The sequence below is a fragment of the Chanos chanos genome, chromosome 6, assembly GCF_902362185.1.
Source record: "Chanos chanos chromosome 6, fChaCha1.1, whole genome shotgun sequence".
Lineage (NCBI taxonomy): Eukaryota > Metazoa > Chordata > Actinopteri > Gonorynchiformes > Chanidae > Chanos > Chanos chanos.
Genome location: NC_044500.1, coordinates 48,691,567 through 48,712,268, shown reverse-complemented (window position 1 = coordinate 48,712,268; position 20,702 = coordinate 48,691,567). Strand labels below are relative to the sequence as shown.

The 20,702-nt window shown below is 40.3% G+C and overlaps 1 protein-coding gene across 1 annotated transcript; it reads left to right on the top strand.

Moving 5' to 3' along the window:
• The first annotated feature begins 1,433 nt into the window (after window positions 1–1,433).
• Window positions 1,434–12,102, top strand: LOC115815512 (tripartite motif-containing protein 16-like). The gene is made up of 7 exons (XM_030778466.1): window positions 1,434–2,027; window positions 3,509–3,604; window positions 9,936–10,169; window positions 10,317–10,467; window positions 10,554–10,613; window positions 11,015–11,074; window positions 11,570–12,102. Exons 1-7 carry the CDS (start codon window positions 1,434–1,436, stop codon window positions 12,100–12,102), a joined length of 1,728 nt encoding a protein of 575 aa, XP_030634326.1.
• Window positions 12,103–20,702: the final 8,600 nt, after the last annotated feature.

Here is a 20,702-nt window from a genome sequence, read left to right as displayed (position 1 = left end):
GGTTAATTTAGTAAACAAACTACAGTAGGGATCTGACAATTAAAGCAATACATAACAGGGTCTTGGTTCTATTCTAAATGTTACTAAATATGTTATATTCTGAATGGTGTTATTACACAGGATCTAATCAATCAGACTGACTTACCTGTAGAGATCAATAATAGTGTAGAATAACTACAGATTTGGAGGCATTAATGTTGGTGTGCTTTAAAATATTTTCCTATCCTTGCAAGAACATTTTAAACAACTTTCTTTACTCGTATCTTAAAAAAAATCACAGAATGAAATCTTGTAAATGTGTCTTGGAAAAAAAATAAGTAACACCTTCCTGATAATGACTTTTGCTTGTTGTAAAGCGCCATCATGTGTTCAAAGGTAGATGGGAGTTCATCAAAATGAATCAAAGGTAGATGGGATCAGGCATCTTAAGGAGTCATTAATGACATCAGTACAGTTACGGGGCTGATGGGATGTTTGTGAATAGACTACCAAACCTCCAGTAAATTCCACACATGAAGTGGGATAATCCTGCACTGATGTCATTTGCCCAGCAGGGGTCCTCTGTGAGCCACAGATCCTCTAATGATGGCTTCAGTCACACAATCCACCTTACTACAATGGCTCGTCCTAAATATTATACACATGATAACTTAGTCTTTTACACACCCAGGTGTATAATCCATGTAAATCTAACCAGATTTTTAAACATTGTGTCAAAAGTGAAGAAAAACGATAAACTCTAACAGTAAACTGGAACAATAAACTTGTGTCTAAGATATAATTCTACAAAACCACAGACAAGAACATTTGGTCCATTTAATTACTAATGTCACCATTCTTTGGTCTTTTATCAAAGTTTGCCTGAAAAACCACTTAACTCTAACTCAGCACGATACATCTTTGTGGAGAAAGATTTAATTAGAAAATTGTGGTTTGACTGACCTGTTTTTGTGATGGAGCCAGAGACAAACGAGAGGCCAGAAATAACCGCAGAGACCCAACTCCAAAAGAAAGCACAGCCACCTGTCCACATTCTGCAGCACTGACACCTCCCAGCCCCCACCCCCAACACCCCCCACCAACCACACTCCTCCCTTCACCTGAGTGACAGCTTGCACAGCCTGCAGACATGATCTGCCTAGATGCATTTAAATAAGCATCGCATGCTTATTCCATGAGCTGAATTGTTTAGACAATAGAGATAGGATATAATATAGAAAAAGTCAGCGAGCCCCCCCACCCCTCTGCACCCCCCCCCACCCCCCCCCCCCCCCAGCCCCAGCCCCAGCCCCTGAACAACCACTTTCTTTCAGGTAGATATGTTTAGTGTGCTGTCATGCAAAACCAGGAAACCACGACTCTAAACCAAACTTAACTGAGTTTCCTGTTCAGAGTGTATTAAGCTAATGGTTCATATCCAAGCATACAGGAGAATGGCAGAGGCAAGTATTTCAATTGGTCGGGACCGGTTCATCTGTCCAGTCTGTCTAGGTCCCCTTAAGGATCCTGTGACTATGTCCTGTGGACACATTTACTGTATGGGCTGTATTAAGGGCTACTGTGGACAGGATGGTCAGAAGGGAGTCTACAGCTGCCCCCAGTGCAGACAGAACATCATTCAAAGACCTGTCCTACGTAAACACATCATATTGGCTGAGGTGATGGAGAAAATGAAGAAGACAAGACTCCAGGGAGCTGCTGTTCGTGGTCGGTGTTCTGCTGGACCTGGAGATGTGGAGTGTGATTTTTGTATCGGAAAGAAAGAAAAAGCCGTCAAGTCCTGTCTGACATGTCTGGCTTCATACTGTCAGATTCACCTCCAGCCTCACTATGAATCTCCTGCCCTCCAGAAACACAGGCTGGTTGAAGCCTCCACACGACTACGGGACAGGATTTGTCCTCGTCACAACACACTGATAGAGCTTTGGTGTCAAAGGGACAAACAGTTCATGTGTTATCTGTGTATGTTGAATGAACACAGAGGCCATAAAACAGTACCAGTGATAGTAGAGAGGACTGAAAGAGAGGTATGTAAAGGGACTTCTCTTACAGCTCAGTGATAATGTATGTAAATGTGTATAATGTTGTCTGGGTTTGGTACGATGAGAGGCTGTTTATTTTGTTATAAAATCACTCCAGATGTGACTGTGTCGTTCTTTAAGTGAGAAGAGTTGGTACATTAGCACATTTTTGGCACAAATCACAAATCGCCGAATGAATTGCTCAAAGTTAAAATGAGGCAAAGAGGACGTCTGAGTGTGCACTCATATCTCACTGTGTAAACGTGGACAAAATGGGCTCTTAACGCTGCCTGGACAGCACTGCCAAGAAAAACGATCAAAAGATTTTATGACGGATGTCCCCGTTTTTCAGCAAACTGACTAAGCCTGTGGTTTTCGTCATCATGAGAGCTTGTTGGGGAGGTTTTCTGAGTCACTGTCATTCATGAGAAATTTCAGGTTTTGGATTATTACCTGCCATGGTCTCTGTCAAAAGGCCCTGTGACATCACCATCCAAAACTGCTAGCAATTTATGGGGAAAGTACGATTATACTGTACGTGAAACAAGCAGGTTTAATCTGATTTAAAACAAGGTCAAAAGTATTCTCTTCATATACAGTTAAGCCCAAAATTATTCATACCCATGCCGAATTTGGATTCATAGGGAATTTTTATTTGACCAATAGGTTTCATCTGGCTGGAAATGACATAAACAGGAGACAAAAGATGGTAAGACATTGTGTCCGAGATGTTAATGATAAAATAACTATTTATGGTTTTTTTTACTAAAAATGCCATGTCCAAATTTATTCATACCCCTTGAAATTGACGCAAATTTTTCAGAAAATGTAAGCTCCTATACCATTCACAATGCTGCTGGTAATTTCTATCTTCTCTCCACACGATGTGCAACCGGAGGTCCTCACTAAGCTCTTTGGTTTTAGCCATGACTTGCAAGTGACTAGTAACTGACTAGAGAACTACTGCATGAGCTGTTGTCAATTTATAGTTGATTAGAATGCCCTAGAATATGGTAGAAATTACCAGGAGCATTGGGAATGGTATAGAAGCTTGCATTTTCTCAAAGATTAGCATTAGTTTGAAGGGGTCTGAATAATTTCGGACATGTCATTTTTAGTAAAAATGTAAAACAAACCAACAAAATATATATATACACACACACATATATACACAAATAGTTAAAATTGATTATTAACATCACTGACACAATGTCTTACTGTCTTTTGTCACTTGTTTATGTCATTTTCAACCAGATGAGATCTGTTGGTCAAATAAAAATTCACTATAAATCCAAATTTGGCATGGGTATGAATAATTTTGGGCTTAACTGTATCTACAGCCATTGAACTAACATCTCTTCCCGCAGTTGCATGTTCAGTGTTTGTGTGCTTTCAGGCTCAAAATGAAACAGACAGCTTTGTGATATTGTATGACATTTATTTGTGTTTATACACAGAAAGATGTATAATACTGTATTCACTCACAGAAACAGCTGGGGGAGACTCAGAGGAAAACCCAGCAGAGAATCCAGGAGAGAGAGAAGGAGGTGCAGGAGCTGAGACAGGCCGTGGAGTCTCTGAGGGTGAGTGTTGAACAGAGGAGAGGACAAGAGCTGGCTGCTGGAGGAGTCATTTGAGGGCTCAGTCAGGGCTCTCCTCCAGTCAGTCAGTGAGGAGTCCAGTGTTGGGCTACTGTCCAATCCCACTGAGTCATAGTGTAGGGAACAGACTGGCTGAGTAAGAGCTGAGTGAAGTGTGTGATTGTAATGGACCCACCTCCTCTGTGTGTGTGTGTATGTGTGTGTGTGTGTATATATGTGTGTGTGTGTGTGTGTGTCTCCTAACAGCGCTCTGCACAGGCAGCAGTGGAGGACAGTGAGAGGATCTTTACTGAGCTGATCTGCTCCATTGAGAGAAGGCGCCGTGAGGTGACACAGCTGATCAGAGATCAGGAGAAGAGTGAACTGAGTCAGGCTGAAAGACTCCTGGGGCAGCTGGAGCAGGAGGTTGCTGATCTGAGGAGGAGATATGCTGAGCAGGAGCAGGTTTTTAAATATTTTCTCTCTTTCTCTCCAAATAATGCATCTTAATGTGCCAGTGTGTTTTATGCAGCTTTATCTCTATCCATAAGTACATACTGTAAAGTGTGTGTGCTTTTTTGTGTGTGTGTAGAATTTCTCATCTTTATCAGGCACCCCTGGATCTGATGACTTACCCAGCATCACTTTTAGTCCACACCTTTCTTTTGAGGATATAGGACAATCTGTCGCTCAGCTGAGAGAACAAATGGAACAGTTGTGTGTCGAAGAGTTTGGAAGACTTTACAGTAAAGGTTGGGGGTTTCAGGTTTTTCATTCAATATTTGAGCAGTTTAATAACATTCTGAGCTGTTTAATGACATTCTGAACTGTTTAATGACATTCTGAACTGTTTCGTAACATTCTGAACAGTTTAATAACATTCTGAACTGTTTCGTAACATGCTGAACTGTTTCGTAACATGCTGAACTGTTTCGTAACATTCTGAACAGTTTCGTAACATTCTGAACAGTTTAATAACATTCTGAACAGTTTAATAACATGCTGAACTGTTTCATAACATGCTGAACTGTTTCGTAACATGCTGAACTGTTTAATGACATTCTGAACTGTTTAATGACATTCTGAACAGTTTAATAACATGCTGAACTGTTTCGTAACATGCTGAACTGTTTAGTAATAAGTCTTTTGCTTTTATAGTGTCAAACATCAAGATCCTTCCTCCTCTTGAACCAAAGACAAGAGAAATGTTCTTACAATGTGAGTTCTCTTTCTTCCACACACAATTCTCATAAATTATTAATGATAAAAAACCTAGCATGACTATTGTATGTTGTATTTTGTTAATGTGTTAATGAGTCCTGACAGTGGGTCTTTTATATTTCCAATTTCAAACCTGACCTCCACTAGATTCCTGTGGACTCACACTGGATCCCAACACTGCACATCAGTACCTCTGTCTGTCTGAAGGGAACAGAGTGGCTATAAACTGTAACAAAACCCAGTCTTATCCTGATCACCCAGAGAGATTTGATGGATGGTATCAGGTGTTGTGTAAAGAGAGTGTGTCTGCATGCTGTTACTGGGAGACTGAGTGGAGTGGAGACATTGGGGTTTATATTGCAGTGTCATATAAAGGCATCATCAGGAAAGGAGGACGCAATGAGAGTCTGTTTGGATATAATGATCAGTCCTGGAGTCTCTTCTGTTCTCCCTCCAGTTACTCGTTCTGGCACAATAATAAAAAGACTAAACTTTCCACAGTCCCCAGTTCCTCCAGAATAGGAGTGTATGTGGACCACAGGGCAGGAAACTTGTCCTTCTACAGCGTCTGTGACACAATGACCCTCCTCCACAGAGTCCAGACCACATTCACTCAGCCCCTCTGTCCTGGGTTTTTCGTCTGTAGGAGATCAAATTTGAGGTTATGCCACCTTCCAAACTGAACATGAAGAGAATCACATCAGAAAATTGTATTATTTATTTGAAATGACAAATAATATCTTATTGCTGAGGATAGAGATTCTTTTGAAGCATTCCTGTGAGTTTCCTGATAACATCCAATCCAATCGTCATCTTGTTTCTTTTGTCTGTATAAACTGTCTGCAGAACTGGTCCTTGGTGTTGAAATGATAAGTAAAGAGTAAATAAAGTAAAGTAAATAAGTAAATAAACCTACTTCTGTTGTCTTAGTCTTCTGATAGATGAAAAGAACTTACATCTGGCTGAGAGGATTTACATATAATTCTGTTTCTCATATGTTTCCATTAAGAGCAATTTAGCAAGTGCATTCATGTTACAGAGAACTATCACATATGTCAGCTACTGAAGGCAAAGATTTCAAAAAGTGTTCTATTAAAAGGTGTTAATATTATTATTATTATTATTATTATTATTATTATTATTATAATTTAATTTATATTCCTCCTCAAGTTCATAGTGTATGTTAGGATACCAAGAATGTGGTGTAGGTGCCAAATTGTTGCAATGTCTAGAGAGAACTATGTCATTTTATTGTATATCATGTCTTGATGTGCGTAGTTATTACTGTTGTTACGTCCTTGGACAAGTTTTTGTTCCTGTTTGGGTGTTTCTCTCTCCCTCTCCCTCCCCGCCCCGTTTTCCTTTTCAGATTGCTGGTGGTTCGTGATTGGCTAGAAAACGGGTGAGGGAGTTTTGAAAGGACAGCTGCTGTGTAGGGCACAGCTGGACTGGTTCTCCTGCCAAACCCCTGCCGTCACAGTTATCTTGAGAGCTAACTCTTTGTGGTGACGATGGGGACTCGTGTGTCCACATCGAGTATAATTTGTAAATAGTTCTGTAGGCATGTTGAATGCTTTTCTGTTCATTTTTTAGTTGGCACACTTAGGGGGTGGGTGCCATTTTAGTTTGTTCCTGTTTTCTGATGTTTATGTTAGTTAGGGAGGTAGGGAAGTGTATTTGTATTTCTTTTTATTTTCATTTTGATAGGTAAGGTTGGTCTCTCTTCCCTTAGTTAGATGTGTTTTGATTATTATTTTGGCCCTGCTCACCCCTGAAGTCTTTTGCTCTCTGATACATGTCAAATCAGGCATTGCTTTTTTATCAACTGTAAGTTTTAGGGTATCATCATGGGAAGGCCATTTGTGTGAAAGCCCTTGCAATTCCCCTGAATTCACCTGCAAATCCAACTGTGATGGCATAGCCTGTCAAACTGACCCTCCCAGAACATGGCAAGTGGTTCTCTTTGTGATACGCAACCCAGCAGGTGATAAAATTTGCCTTTCAAACTTTAGACTTCCAAGATACATCAAAGCGATTTAAACTAAAACACTCTACCATTGTCTGTCTTTTGCTGTTGTTGCTCCTAAATAACCTAGAGTAACCTTCTCCTTCAACGCCCCTCTGCCCTTCTGGCTATGCTGGAAGTTGTACAGTTCATTGTGTAACGGTAACGAGTGAGTAGAGTGGAGTAGAGTGAGTACTCTAGAGTGAGTAGAGTATACCTCACTGCCCTGCCACCTTAAGAAGCGTACTAGTGACTGACAGTAGTGGCTATGGGCTTTAGCCTCCTCGCTAGTGTGTCTGCCTCCCATTACGAGGGTTGCTGGTTTGAGCCCAGTGTGAAACACAATGCAGAGTGGTGACATGTAGATGAATGACCTACCCATTTCAGTGTCAGAAATTTTTCATAGAAAGGTCCTGTTCTTTTTTTTTTATTGGAATTGTTTTATTTTTTATTATTACTTTAATTATTTAACTTAACACAGTCACAGCTTTCATGATCATTGTTCTATGTTCGATTGTTATATGTTCTATGCCAATTAAAAAAATGTCATAAATACATGTTGGAAGCAATTCATATCTTTGAGTTCTCATCCTTGCATTAGAATATAGAGCAGTTAATATTTTAGTAGTTTCTCATGTGGTATCATGTTTAAACCATGTGTTCCATCACATGTTTTAAATCTATTACACAGTGAATTGTGTGAATACACAGGACGTGATGTTATGAGCACAAACAGTGTTAGGGACAGAGCCGATCTGTCATGGGCGTTTTCAAGTAGGCACCTTCCATCCATAACATTTTGTTGATTAGCCCACAACATCTCCACAAGGCTTGACGGTGAAATCTGGTGTCCCAGAGTCAAACCCGTCAGCATCTGCCCAGCCCTCTGTTCGCTTTGGGGCCCAGCTGGGGTCTTTTCTCTTCAGCCATAACCACTGGCTACAGCATTCTGCAGTCCCTGATGTTTCCTTAATAGTCTGGCGTAAGGCTTGGCCGCGAATTCCCAGGTTCTTCAGCAGCCTGGCAGGGGATGTTGCTACAAAGCCCCAACAACCAACCTCCACCAGACGAACTATTGCTCTCCAGCATACACACATACATACATACATACATATATACATATATATACATACATACATATATATATGCGTGTGTATGTATATATATATACACACACACACACACACACACACACACACACATATATACATATATATATATATATATATATATATATATATATATATATATATATATATGTATATATATATATATAGTTAAAATTGATCATTAATATGTCTGACACAATGTCTTACTGTCTTTTGTCACCTGTTTATGTCATTTTCAGTCAGATGAAACCTACTGGTTAAATAAAAATTCCCTATAAATCCAAATTTGACATGGGTATGAATAATTTTGGGCTTAACTGTAAGGACCGACATGCAAGGCACTTAACCTCCAATGCCCCCCGGGCACAAGGAATGCTACCCACTGGTGCGTCTGGTGTGTGTGTTCACTACCGGTGTTGTATGGGTTAAATGCAGAGGACAAATTCATTGCTCAGTGTTCACAGTGTGTGTGTGTGTGTGATCACAGAGATTTACATTTACATTTTACATTACATGTATGTATGTATGTATATATATTTGTTTCTTTTTGATTGTATTTATGGTATCGTATGTAATGTGCTGATATAAGTGTTCATGTCTGAGATCGACAGTAAGGCTCTTGGCTGAGCTGAGCACATTTTATATAAGTAAAGTAGCAGGGTCTCAATGTTATCCTCCCTCCAGTAGGGGGCTGCAGATAGTCAGACAAAAAGATGATTCCTCTATTCCTCTCTCTCTCTCTCTCTCTCTCTCTCTCTGTTTGTTTGTCTGTCACTCTGTCTCTCCTTCTCTCTATCTCCCTGGCTCTGTCTGTCTGTCTGTCTGTCTGTCTCTCTTTCTATCTCTCTCTCTCTCTCTCTACCACTCTGTCTCTTTCTCTCTCTCTCTCTCTCTCTCTCCCTGTCTTTCAGTTCTGTTTGTTCTTCCATAGACCTTGTGGTGAAATTTGAATGTGCTGTCCCTTTAAAACTGGCCATATCTAACCAGGAAGCAACTCCCACTTTCAGTTTCTCAGTAAGGAAACTGATCGGGGCTTTCTGTTTGGTGTGAGTTTAAGCAGCTGTTGAAACACAAGTTGTGTGTGTACATACAACTGAGTGATTAAAAAAAATGGCAGAGGCCAGTATTTTAGACTTTCAGGACCAGTTCATGTGTCCAGTCTGTCTGGATCTCCTTAAGGATCCTGTGACTATTCCCTGTGGACACAGTTACTGTATGGGCTGTATTAAGGGCTACTGGAATCAGGATGATCAGAAGGGAGTCTACAGCTGCCCCCAGTGCAGACAGACCTTCACTCCTGAGCCATATCTAGCAAAAAACACTATGCTGGCTGAAGTGGTGCAGAAACTAAAGAAGGCAAGACCACCTTGTCCTGCTGCTCGCTGTCGTGCCAAACCCAGATATGCAGTTTGATTTTTGTACCGGTAACAGTGAAAGCTACAGAGTCTTGGCAGGCTTCATTCTGTCAGACTTATCTCCTCCACCTGGTTATATGTCCATAGCAAATATTACTACTGTTGTGTTATGATTTTTAGTGAACCTAAAATTAACCTAAATATCACTCCAGGACACCACATTGGAATGTTCAAAGTTTATCTGTCTTCAGTCCCAGGCAGTGTGATGATACAGTGTCGCATTTTGTTGCAGATGCAGTTGGTGGCAACTCATAGGACGTTCCAGCAGAGAATCCAGGAGAGAGAGAAGGAGGTGCAGGAGCTGAGACAGGCTGTGGAGTCTCTGAGGGTGAGTGTTGAACAGAGGAGAAGACAAGAGCTGGCTGCTGGAGGAGTCATTTTAGGGCTCAGTCAGGGTTCTCCTCCAGTGAGTCAGTGAGGAGTCCAGTGTCTGGCTACTGTCCAATCCCACTGAGTCACAGTGTAGGGAACAGACTGGCTGAGTAAGAGCTGATTGAAGTGTGTGATTGTAATGGATGCCCCTCCTCTCTTTGTGTGTGTGTGCGTATGTGTGTGTGTGTGTATGTGTGTGTGTCTCCTAACAGCGCTCTGCACAGGCAGCAGTGGAGGACACTGAGAGGATCTTTATTGAGCTGATCCACTCCATTGAGAGAAGGCGCCATGAGGTGACAGAGCTGATCAGAGATCAGGAGAAGAGTGAATTGAGTCAGGCTGAAGGAGTCCTGGAGCGACTGGAGCAGGAGATTGCTGATCTGAGGAGGAGAGACACTGAGTTGGAGCAGGTCTCACACACAGAGGATCACATCCATTTCCTCCAGGTAACAGTGGAGGACAAAGTGCTCTCCAAAATAACATTGTTTGACTTGTCCTCGGTAAAATGTGTGTATTCTGTACAAAGCTTTGTCTCTGTCAGTCAGCACTGTACTTGTGTATGTGTGTTTCCATGTGTATTTCTGTGTGTATAGAATTTCCCACCACTCTTTGAATCTGAAGACTTACCCAGCATCACTGTAAGTCCACACCTCTCTTTTGAGGATGTAGGAAAATCTGTCTCTCAGCTGAAAGAGCGAGTGGAGGGTTTCTGTAAGAAGGACTTTGAAAGACTTTCCACACAAGGTTTGGGATACTGCTGCTGAAATATTGTAAAGGATGTTTCATTTCAAATACAATAATCACAATAATCAGTCCTTTTATTTTTATAGTTACAAACATCAAGATCCCCCTACCCTATGAACCCAGACCCATAAACGGGCTCTCAGAGCGTAAGTTACATACACACACAGGCAACACGATCTAAAGAGAGAGAATCAGAAAGAATTTGGAAAAGTTTTTTTTTCCCTAATGTAAAACTAATGTGATATGTGAAACTAATAGTAAAACTAATAGTGAGATGAAAGTTGAGAGGATATTAAGCATGGTCCTGTCTTTTTGGATGGATACAAAAATACATTTTGAAAAAGAAATTAAAATGTCAATTTTATTTTCTTGAAATCAAGAGAAATTTTAAAGAGGGTGATGGTAAACTTAGATTGAAAAATAGTGAAAATGTGGAACAATGTGGATGTAATAGTGTGATAGTGAGAGAAAATTATTTTAATCAATACAGTGGGAGAAGAGTTCAACATTAGATTTTAAATCGTTTTTATTTGCTTATCATTTACAGCTACAAACACCAACGCCATTCCCCCTGCCGAACCCAAGACCAGAGAGGAGTTCTTACAGTGTGAGTGTCGCGCACACACACACACACACACATACACACAGACAAACCTTTAATTATTTAACTTGTCCATTTATTTAACATTTCTTTATTTTTATATTTTTACACTAATTGATCTTAACATGTCTCACAAATGCAGTAGATTAGTGTGGATAAGTGTTCTTAAAGTACTCTTTACAACTCTTAGTATGAAACTACAGCTCATTTTAAAGTCCAGAGATTGGAAAAAAAAAACACAGAGCATGTTCTGGCTGTTTCCAAGAGTTAATCGATCTCCAAACCAATACACACTCGATATTCAACACAAGAAGTCAACACTTCACTCTATAAACCCCTGACGGTGCTTCGGTCCGCTTAAAAACTGAGAGCAGTACCTGGGTTTGGTGTTTTTTATACTCCAGACTCACAAAAACAGTTTTTGAATATCATAACATTCTGTCAATGCGTTAATGGTTCTCAGTTTCATTCATTTAAATTTAGAACTTTATTCCTCAACAGGTTACTGTGAGCTCACCTTTGACCCCAGCACCGCAAATCCTTATCTTCGCCTGTCTGAGGGGAACAGAGAGCTGTACAGGAGTACGAAAATCCAGTCCTACTGGGATCATCCAGACAGATTTGATGAGTGCTTTCAGGTGTTGTGTAGAGAGAGTGTATCTGAGCGCTGTTACTGGGAGGTTGAGTGGAGTCGGGGCTTTGGGATTCAGATAGCAGTGGCGTATGAAAGCATCTGCAGGAAAGGACAGGGTAAAAACAGTCTGTTTGGACGTAATGATCAGTCTTGGAGTCTGAGCTGCAGTCCAAACTGTTACTCCTTCAGACATAAGAAAAAGACTAAACTCCCCACCGTGCCCAGTTCCTCCAGAATAGGAGTGTATGTGGACCACAGGGCAGGAACTCTGTCCTTCTACAGCGTCTCTGACACAATGACCCTCCTCCACAGAGTCCACACCACATTCACTCAGCCCCTCTATCCTGGGTTTTTGATTGGTCCATACTCTGACGTGAGGTTGTGTAAACTATCAAAATGAAGATGGGGGCAGAAATACAGTTATGATCATAGTACCAAGGTACCGACATTTCATAACGTGTAATATTTGGTTACTGTGGATGGAGTTCCTAGTTTTAGTGCCAACTGACACATGTTTCTGTTGAAAAACTGCATTGTGCAAAATGCATAAAATACGAGAAGGAAGTGCCATAATTGTAATGTCAAATAAAGTATAAATAATAGCATTAGCATTACATATAGCATTTTGTGGTCATTATGGATGGAGGCTGTAGCACAGGACGGCAGTGATTTTGCTCCTGAGACCAGGGATGCACAAAGATGCATCAAAATGTATTTCAAAATAAGAGACCTAATACCTTAATGTGTATGTGTATCAAAATAAACCATGAAATACAGCAGCTACGCCATGTATCAAAATAGACTTCTGTATTTTTGTACTTTAAAAATTAATACCATTAATGGAATTTAACTGCACCCACAGCCGGCCGGAGGCATAAACGAACTAAGCGGCTGCTTAGGGCCCCCAAGAGCTCTTCAAATGTCCAACACAGGCACAAGAGAGCTTGAATTTTCTTTTTTTTTTGTGGATATTTTATGTCCATGATAATCATACAAAAATGCGATATTATGTTAACAGGCTGGCTAGCTAATACTGCTGGTTTAATCGTTTCCCCTACATTTGATGCCATGTAGGCTTAGCCTTTTTTTAACAGGCTACAGCTGTTACAGGTTACAGATGTTTCAAAATGGCCTATATTTTAGCGGCAAATGTTGAGGTTTTGCTGAATCATTACTGTTCGATCTGCTTCACCGTTACTGTTCATTAAATAGCCAAACTGAATTGAGGTCGTGGACATTAGATCTGCGTTTGTAACATGTTATTGAAACGTGACCGGTAACTTTCAGATTTGTCCGGTAAAATAAGTTCTCTCCGGACGCCGGACCAGCAAGAAAAAATACTAGCGGAAACCCTGGTACTTAGCCTTTGTATAAATGTATGTATGTGGGTAATTCCTCAAATATAGTCCATTTTGGTCAGGAAAGTTTTAGCATTTAGCATCTAACATTTTTTTTATATATATTTTTCTATAAAAAAAATGCATTGCTATGGTTTATTTCTCCATTCTGCAGAAACACATGGTGGCTGTGATGATTTTGTTAAAAAAAAAAATACAAGATTGAAGAATTTATTCGTCACATGTTTAATTGTGCAAGCACAGCTGCAGTGAAATGAATAGAAAAAACTCCAACACCAACAACTGAGCAAACGTAAAGCTATGACAAAATTAAATAAGAAGAAATATACAAAACTAAACCTACATACAAGGAAGTAACAGAAAAACAATTTGAAATTTTAAATAAAGCTATATACAGAGAGGTAGCATTGTACTGTAACAATAGGCTATTAAGTGACCATTTGCAGGTGTGTAAACAGTATAAATAGTTAGCGTTAAGGCGCAGGAAAAGATGCCCTGTGCAAAAGGTGCATATATAAAGACCAGAGAGGAGTTCTCTGTATAACAGTTTGTAATGTAAGGGGCTGCAAAGATCCAGTGTGTGCAGAGTGGGTGCAGGATACGTGTTGGGTGTGTGTTATGTGGGTAGTGAGCAGAATGGGTGCAGGATACGTGTTGGGTGTGTGTTATGTGGGTTTATAAGTGTTTATGGTCCGTATGGTCTGGGGGAAGAAGCTCCCTCTCAGCCTCTCTGTCCTGGACATGATGGAGTGGAGACGCTTGCCAGAGTAAACAGCTTGTGGTTGGGGTGGTGAATGTCCTTAATGATCTTGCTTGCCCCGGACCGGCCTGGTGTAGATGTCCTGGACGCAGGGCAGTGCTGTCCTGGTGACGCGTTCAGCACACCGGATCACTCTGTGAAGTGCCTTCCTTCCCAGAGAGCTGCAATGGCTGTACCGGGTGTTGATGATTCCAGAGAGCACAGACTCTACCGTGGCAGTGCAGAGGGACCCCTACCGCTGTAGAGATCTTGAATTTCCTCGGCCGTCTGAGATGACACAAGCTCTGCCTTGCCTTGTTCACCAGAGTAGTGAAGCGTGTAAATATACATATTCTGTACATATTTCACTCTAACATTCAGAGGAAATCATCATCTCCTTTTGAGGAAATGACATTTTGTCATATTTCTTTTAAAATCTCATGATATGATAGCCTGCTAATGTCAGTTTTAGAGACAGCATTAAATATACACAAAATACACAATATTAAATGAAATTGGTCCAGTTGTTTTTACATTCATATGAAATATGAGCTGTTTGGAAATGACACCCAATAAACATATTCTCAGTGTAATATATTCTCATATTTATATTGATTTTTCCTCTTTTTATTACCCCCTATGGAGGTCACTCAAGCCATGTGTTCCCCTGATGAGTGGCTGTTGCTATGGTTATCATGTATACAAAACCTAAAACATGATCCCAGAATTCTATTTTGTACAGTGTGGTGGAAATGACAGTGAACCCAAGGGACAGGGGTTCTTTTTACGAAAAATATAACAAAATGTGAAGAAGTACCTAATATACTTCATTAAAATAGACATTAATGTCTAATTTGTATTTGAATTCAACATTATTTCAATATTAAATTCAAAATGAAGCGGGGTTGAAGGTCCAGAGTCCAGCTGAGGAACAAAGGCAATATAGTAAAAACCACACATAAAAGGCCTCTTATTATATAGTAAAATTAATGACTGAACTATTATTTATTTTTTTATAAGTTCCTCCTGGTATGGAGTAAGTGTGATGAAAATGAAAATGTAGAAATCTTTTTTAGTTTTTCTTATCTGTTCCAGGGACACAAAAATTACCATAGTTGAAGAATCACTGGTGTGTGTGTGTGTGTGTTTCTGTGTCTGTGTGCGAGTGTGCATGCATTATATGTATGTATGTGGTTTATGTATGCCTAACTATGTGAAAACTGTGTATCTGGAAATATCCAGACAAAGTAAACCTCTTCCAAACCTGGTATCTGGATGCCTGAAGAACTTTGTTATGCGGACCTGCAAACACCCGCAAATGTCCGAATACAGCTGTTTGATGGGGGTTTTCAGGAACCTGCCTGACCACAGTCGTTAGCGGATGGCTTGGCCTTTCAAATGCTGATAACAGTCAATGGTCTGGTTGGGGCTGGGTACTGAAGCCTGCCCCCCTTTTCCCTGCTTCCTCCCCCATTAGTAGTTCAGGGAGTTAGGTGTTAATGTTCAAATTGTGCTTTACAACAACTTCTCTTCTTGCATCTGACTGACACTTCTCTATCTTGAATCAGTACAATTGTCTAAAAGCAGTCTCACATGAAGTGCTTTTTGTGTATACTGTATGTTGCTGGAAAGAAGTGACATTAAGTCAAGTTAAAGGGAATCCAAATGGCTCAGCAAATAAATCCTGACAGCAGAGACATTTGGGTATTCGCGGGCTTTTTTTTTAAAGGAGAAACACTAATTAAAATGATACCGCCACAGTGATATTTTAGAGCACGTTGGTGACGTCACCATCACTGTCTGCACTGTAAACCGCTGTGAAGTGGAACTGTGTGAGTTAATCTAGGCTGTTTTGTAGTTTCAATGATGAATATTCGTATCGTTTCACTAGCATTTTTTTGCACGATTTTCACTTCTCCTCCTTCTCTTTACTAACTTGTCAGCACACAATAGTGCATAAAGCCTCCGTCTCGCTTAAGAACTTGCTAAATTGGTAGGCCTATTTGCATAGCATTTTGTAAACTGGGGCATGAAAAACAAACTTGATTGTAAGGCGGCTACCATTTAGGTAGAGTGTTTTATGCAACTGTGTCATTATTAATGCACTACGCAGTCGCAGTTTGTGAATGCCGCTACAAACTGTCGTCAAGCGGTCATACAAATTGTGATCGCCGTAATTTTCTTTCGGATGGCCCAAATGTAATATAGAGCCTATATGTTGATAACCACACAAACTTTTTAAGTGATGCATTGTGTATAATACAAATGTGGTAGCTCCATAGTGTCATAACACGGTCATACAACTAAATTAAACTGGACTTTCGAATAGAGCATACAAAAACACATAATTTAAAAAAAAAAAAAAAAAAAAGTCTATACGAAAGGCCCATTAAATACATATTTGATGATTATGCAACTGTCCTTTACTTAGCGTCAAAATACCGAAAGGCTACAGGGGGTTTTCCTTTCTCTCTTATTTGCCTGTTTGTTTGGAATATCTCTCCTCAGTGCAAAGACGCGCCCCCGTCGTCAAACCACCCAATCAGAATCTAAGTTTGAGTCCTGTCCAATCACGTTTGTGTGCTTGCGTGACGTAGTGTTAAAGTAACCAATAGTATTGTGTGCAACTGCAGCGGGAAATTTGCTTTGGGGAAGGGATTCCCTGTATTTAAGAGAAGCAAATTACAGACCGATTACAGAAATTTACAGCAGATTACAGAAACTGTTCACCGTATCTTGTAGACTGTGAGCATTTTGAAGATGGCTTGCAAAAGAACACGTGAGTTTTCTGACGGACAGCGGAGTAGGGAGGCTACCCCAGTGCGCCGGGACTATCCGACTATTCCAACGTCGAGTCCGAACGAAAACAAACAACGGATGTCCATTTTAAATGCATTTTTAAAGAAGATGTCTGAACAGCAGGAAACGTTTATGGAGAATGTTGTTCGGAGGTTGGACAGGATGGAGTCAGACATCAGAGAGCTCAAAGAGGCACGAGAGGAGTCTGCTCCAAAAAAGAAAAGACGAGCGGGAAATAACTCTGTTTCGGTAAGTTTACTTCTGTAGCCAGCTGGTTTCTTTTTAATTGTATTTATAGTATCATATATGATGTGCTGATATGTGTTCATGTGTGAGATCGACAGTAAGGCTCTTGGCTGAAAAGTATATAAGTAAATTTATATAAGTAAAGTAACTGAGTCTACCGGACAAAAAGATTCTCTCTCTCTCTCTCTCTCTCTCTCTCTCTCTCTCTCTCTCTCTCTCTCGCTATCTATCTATCTATCTATCTATCTATCTATCTATCTATCTATCCCTCCTCTCTACCTCTGTCATCCTTTCCCTCTATCTTTACCTCTCAAACTCTGTCTGTCTCTCTGTCTTCCCTCTCTCTGTCAAAGTTTATCTGTCTTCAGTCCCAGGCAGTGTGATGATACAGTGTCACATTTTGTTGCAGATGCAGTTGGTGACAACTCATAGGACGTTCCAGCAGAGAATCCAGGAGAGAGAGAAGGAGGTGCAGGAGCTGAGACAGGCTGTGGAGTCTTTCAGGGTGAGTGTTGAACAGAGGAGAAGGCAAGAGCTGGCTGCTGGAGGAGTCATTTGAGGGCTCAGTCAGGGTTCTCCTCCAGTCAGTCAGTGAGGAGTCCAGTGTCTGGCTACTGTCCAGTCCCACTGAGTCACAATGTAGGGAACAGACTGGCTGAGTAAGAGCTGATTGAAGTGTGTGATTGTACTGGATGCCCCTCCTGTGTGTGTGTGTGAGGGAGAGAGGGTCTTCTCTCTCTGCTCTCTCCTCCTGAATCTAACACTGCTTGACTTCTCAGTAAAAAAATGTGAGTGAGCTGTATAAATTTTTGTTTGTGTACAAAGGACCAAATTTAATACTTGTATGTTTCTCTCTATGTGGGTATAGAATTTTCCATCTCTCTGTGCCCCTCCTGGATCTACTGATGTTCCCAGCATCGCTGTCAGTCCACACCTCTCTTTTGAGGATGTAGGAAAATCTGTCTCTCAGCTGAAAGAGCGACTGGAGGATTTCTGCAAGGAGGAGTTTGGAAGATTTTCCACACAAGGTTTGGGGATTAGATATTATTACAGACATCCTTGACATCCTATTGAGACTAGTTAATTTCAAATCAGTTCCAGCTCAAACAGGTAAATATATGAATTAAAAATCTTTTTTTGTTTCTATAGCAACAAAGATCACGATCATCCCACCTCCTGAACCCAAAACCAGAGAGGAGTTCTTACAGTGTAAGTTACTCACACACATACACATACAAATACATACGCAAGAACTAACGACCGAGGGTCGTAGCAACATAAACACACACACTCACACACACATAACTGAATGATTTGACATGTCACAGTCATGGCACTAACTAAAACTTGTTGAATCGAAGTGAGAGAGAGAGAGAGAACTGTCAAGTTTTTTGTGGGTAGAGGAGAGACATTAAGAAATGGAGATAATGAAAAAATTACAGAAATAGGTGGACACATAGTTTAGTTGCTATAGAAAGTGAATTAACATTTGACACTCACAGTGTGACAGTGTGGTCGGTGCAGTTGACCGTTATGACTGTTAGACTGCTGACAGTTTTCAAACATTACACAATCACAATAAGACAACAGCAGATAAGCCCCGCCCCCTGTAAGCCCTCCCCCTCTATTGGTCAGAGATTCACTCTGATGTGTTGTATGTGTTCCATTGTTTCACATTTACCTTAGTGATATTTTATTAACATACGAGAACAAAGCCATGGAATTTTATTGAATTAACTACAAGGAGTAGATTCAGAGGGAGAGAGAGAAAGAGACAGAGAGAACACAGAGAAGGAAAAAACGGTCTGGTGGTTATCATTATCCTGAAAAGAAGGAATTGAATTGACATTACCCAGAGATTAATGAGAAGGATTTTCTATAAGTGACAAGAAGGTGAGACTGTAAAAAGTGTGTGATTTCAGAATCTGAATTTAATATAATGACATACAGGTTTATCATATAGTGAATATTACACTTCATTCACGTCTCTGTTGCTGTTCTATTTTTCATTGATTCCAGTCATTTAAGTTTTTATTTTTTACAATACCATGATTTTCATTTGTCATTTCTCTTCCTCAACTCCACCAGATTCCTGTGACCTCACACTGGATCCCAACACCGCAAACGAAGCCTTCTGTCTGTCTGAGGAGAACAGAGTGGTGACACACGGTGACAGAGTCCAGTCACATCCTGATCATCCAGAGAGATTTGATGGGTGTTGTCAGGTGTTGTGTAGAGAGAGTGTGTCTGAGCGCTGTTACTGGGAGACTGAGTGGAGTGGGGATGAAGGGGTTGATGTATCTGTGTCATATAAAGACATCAGGAGGAAAGGAGTTAGTAAAGATTCTGGGTTTGGATATAACGATCAGTCCTGGAGTCTCACCTGCTACCCCTCAGAGTACTCATTCAGACACAATAATAAAGAGACCTATCTCCCCACAGTTCCCAGTTCCTACAGAGTAGGAGTGTATGTGGACCACAGGGCAGGAACTCTGTCCTTCTACAGGGTCTCTGACACAATGACCCTCATCCACAGAGTCCAGACCACATTCACTCAGCCCCTCTATCCTGGGTTTTTGGTTGGTTATCAGTCAACAGTCAGATTGTGTTGCTTTAAAAATGAATGAAAATGGAAATGTCTGGTTATAGTTATAATAGCAGTGTTGTATTATCAGATGACAAACATGATTTGGTTATTCTGGATGGAGGTTGTAGTGAAGGAGTGCTGTGATTGTAGCTGAGATTACTCTAATGATCATCCTCTGATTCTTCTCTACTTGTTTTCTGGCCAGTGCTGGCTGGGAGGTTTCTCTTAATGACTGATGATTTTGTTCTAAAAAAAATCACATTTTGTTTTTGTTTCCCTGTGGCTAAACCTCTCTAGCCTAGGAAAGAAGGTTCTTTATTATTATATGTTATTTTTATTATTATTGTTATTACCTTTATTTCTTGACTCGATAGAGTCGAACACATTAAAATATTACAACTCCTGGCAAGACAGAAGTGTGTACTGTCTGAGTCACTCAATATCTTTCTCTCTCTCTCTCATACACACACACAGGTCTGTATTTCTGTTTGTCTTTGTCTCTTGAATGTTTATCTATGTGTGTAGACATGTATTTAAACAAGGATCATAAACAGACTCTTCCTCCCTCTCTAATGCTGTAATGACCTCAGACATTACAGTCATTATATTCATATATATAACAATGTATATACTCAATCATTACTGTGATTATATTCCTGCTTCACATTTACATTTACCTTCAGTCCGTTGTCAGACAGTTTAATCCAAAGTTTGTGATGAAAGAGCATAAAGAAGAGATCTGACAACACAGTTTGTTTTATGTGAATATGGTTTAGTCAGAACTTCTGTGTTTTACACACATGAATAAAGCCAGTGCCTTTTCATTCCTCCACTGACTCCAGACCTGTTCATTTAACCATGGGAGAAGAGCATTACAATATGTGTAAGTCTGGATTAGAGCTGAATTAGTGAGAGTGCTGAGAGTGTTTCTCACACACAAACATGTCAGCTATACCTCATTTCCTCTTACTCAGACAGGCCTCACTAAAGGCTGAAACAATCATAAACAGTCTTTGAATGATAGTGGAAGACACACAGACAAGAGAATCTCACTGAAAACTAGTGGTGAGCGAAGCGAGGGTTTGTGAAACACTGAAATGTTCAAAGGAAATTGAGCTGGGAATTTTGAAACAGTTTTGAAACAATCTGACACCCGTCTCCATGGTGACACTTACCGGTCATTTTGGCTATCGTCACATCTCAATAATGCTAATCTGCAAAAAGCAACGACTCAGACAAGCTTTGACAAATTCTAAACTACCTATTATTCT

Coding starts and splice junctions, on each gene's coding strand:
- LOC115815512 (XM_030778466.1), top strand. CDS start 1,434: ATGGCAGAGGCAAGTATTTCAATTGGTCGGGACCGGTTCATCTGTCCA. Junction 3,605..9,935: donor AGGCCGTGGAGTCTCTGAGG/GTGAGTGTTGAA, acceptor GTCTCCTAACAG/CGCTCTGCACAGGCAGCAGT. Junction 10,468..10,553: donor TGAAAGACTTTCCACACAAG/GTTTGGGATACT, acceptor TTATTTTTATAG/TTACAAACATCAAGATCCCC.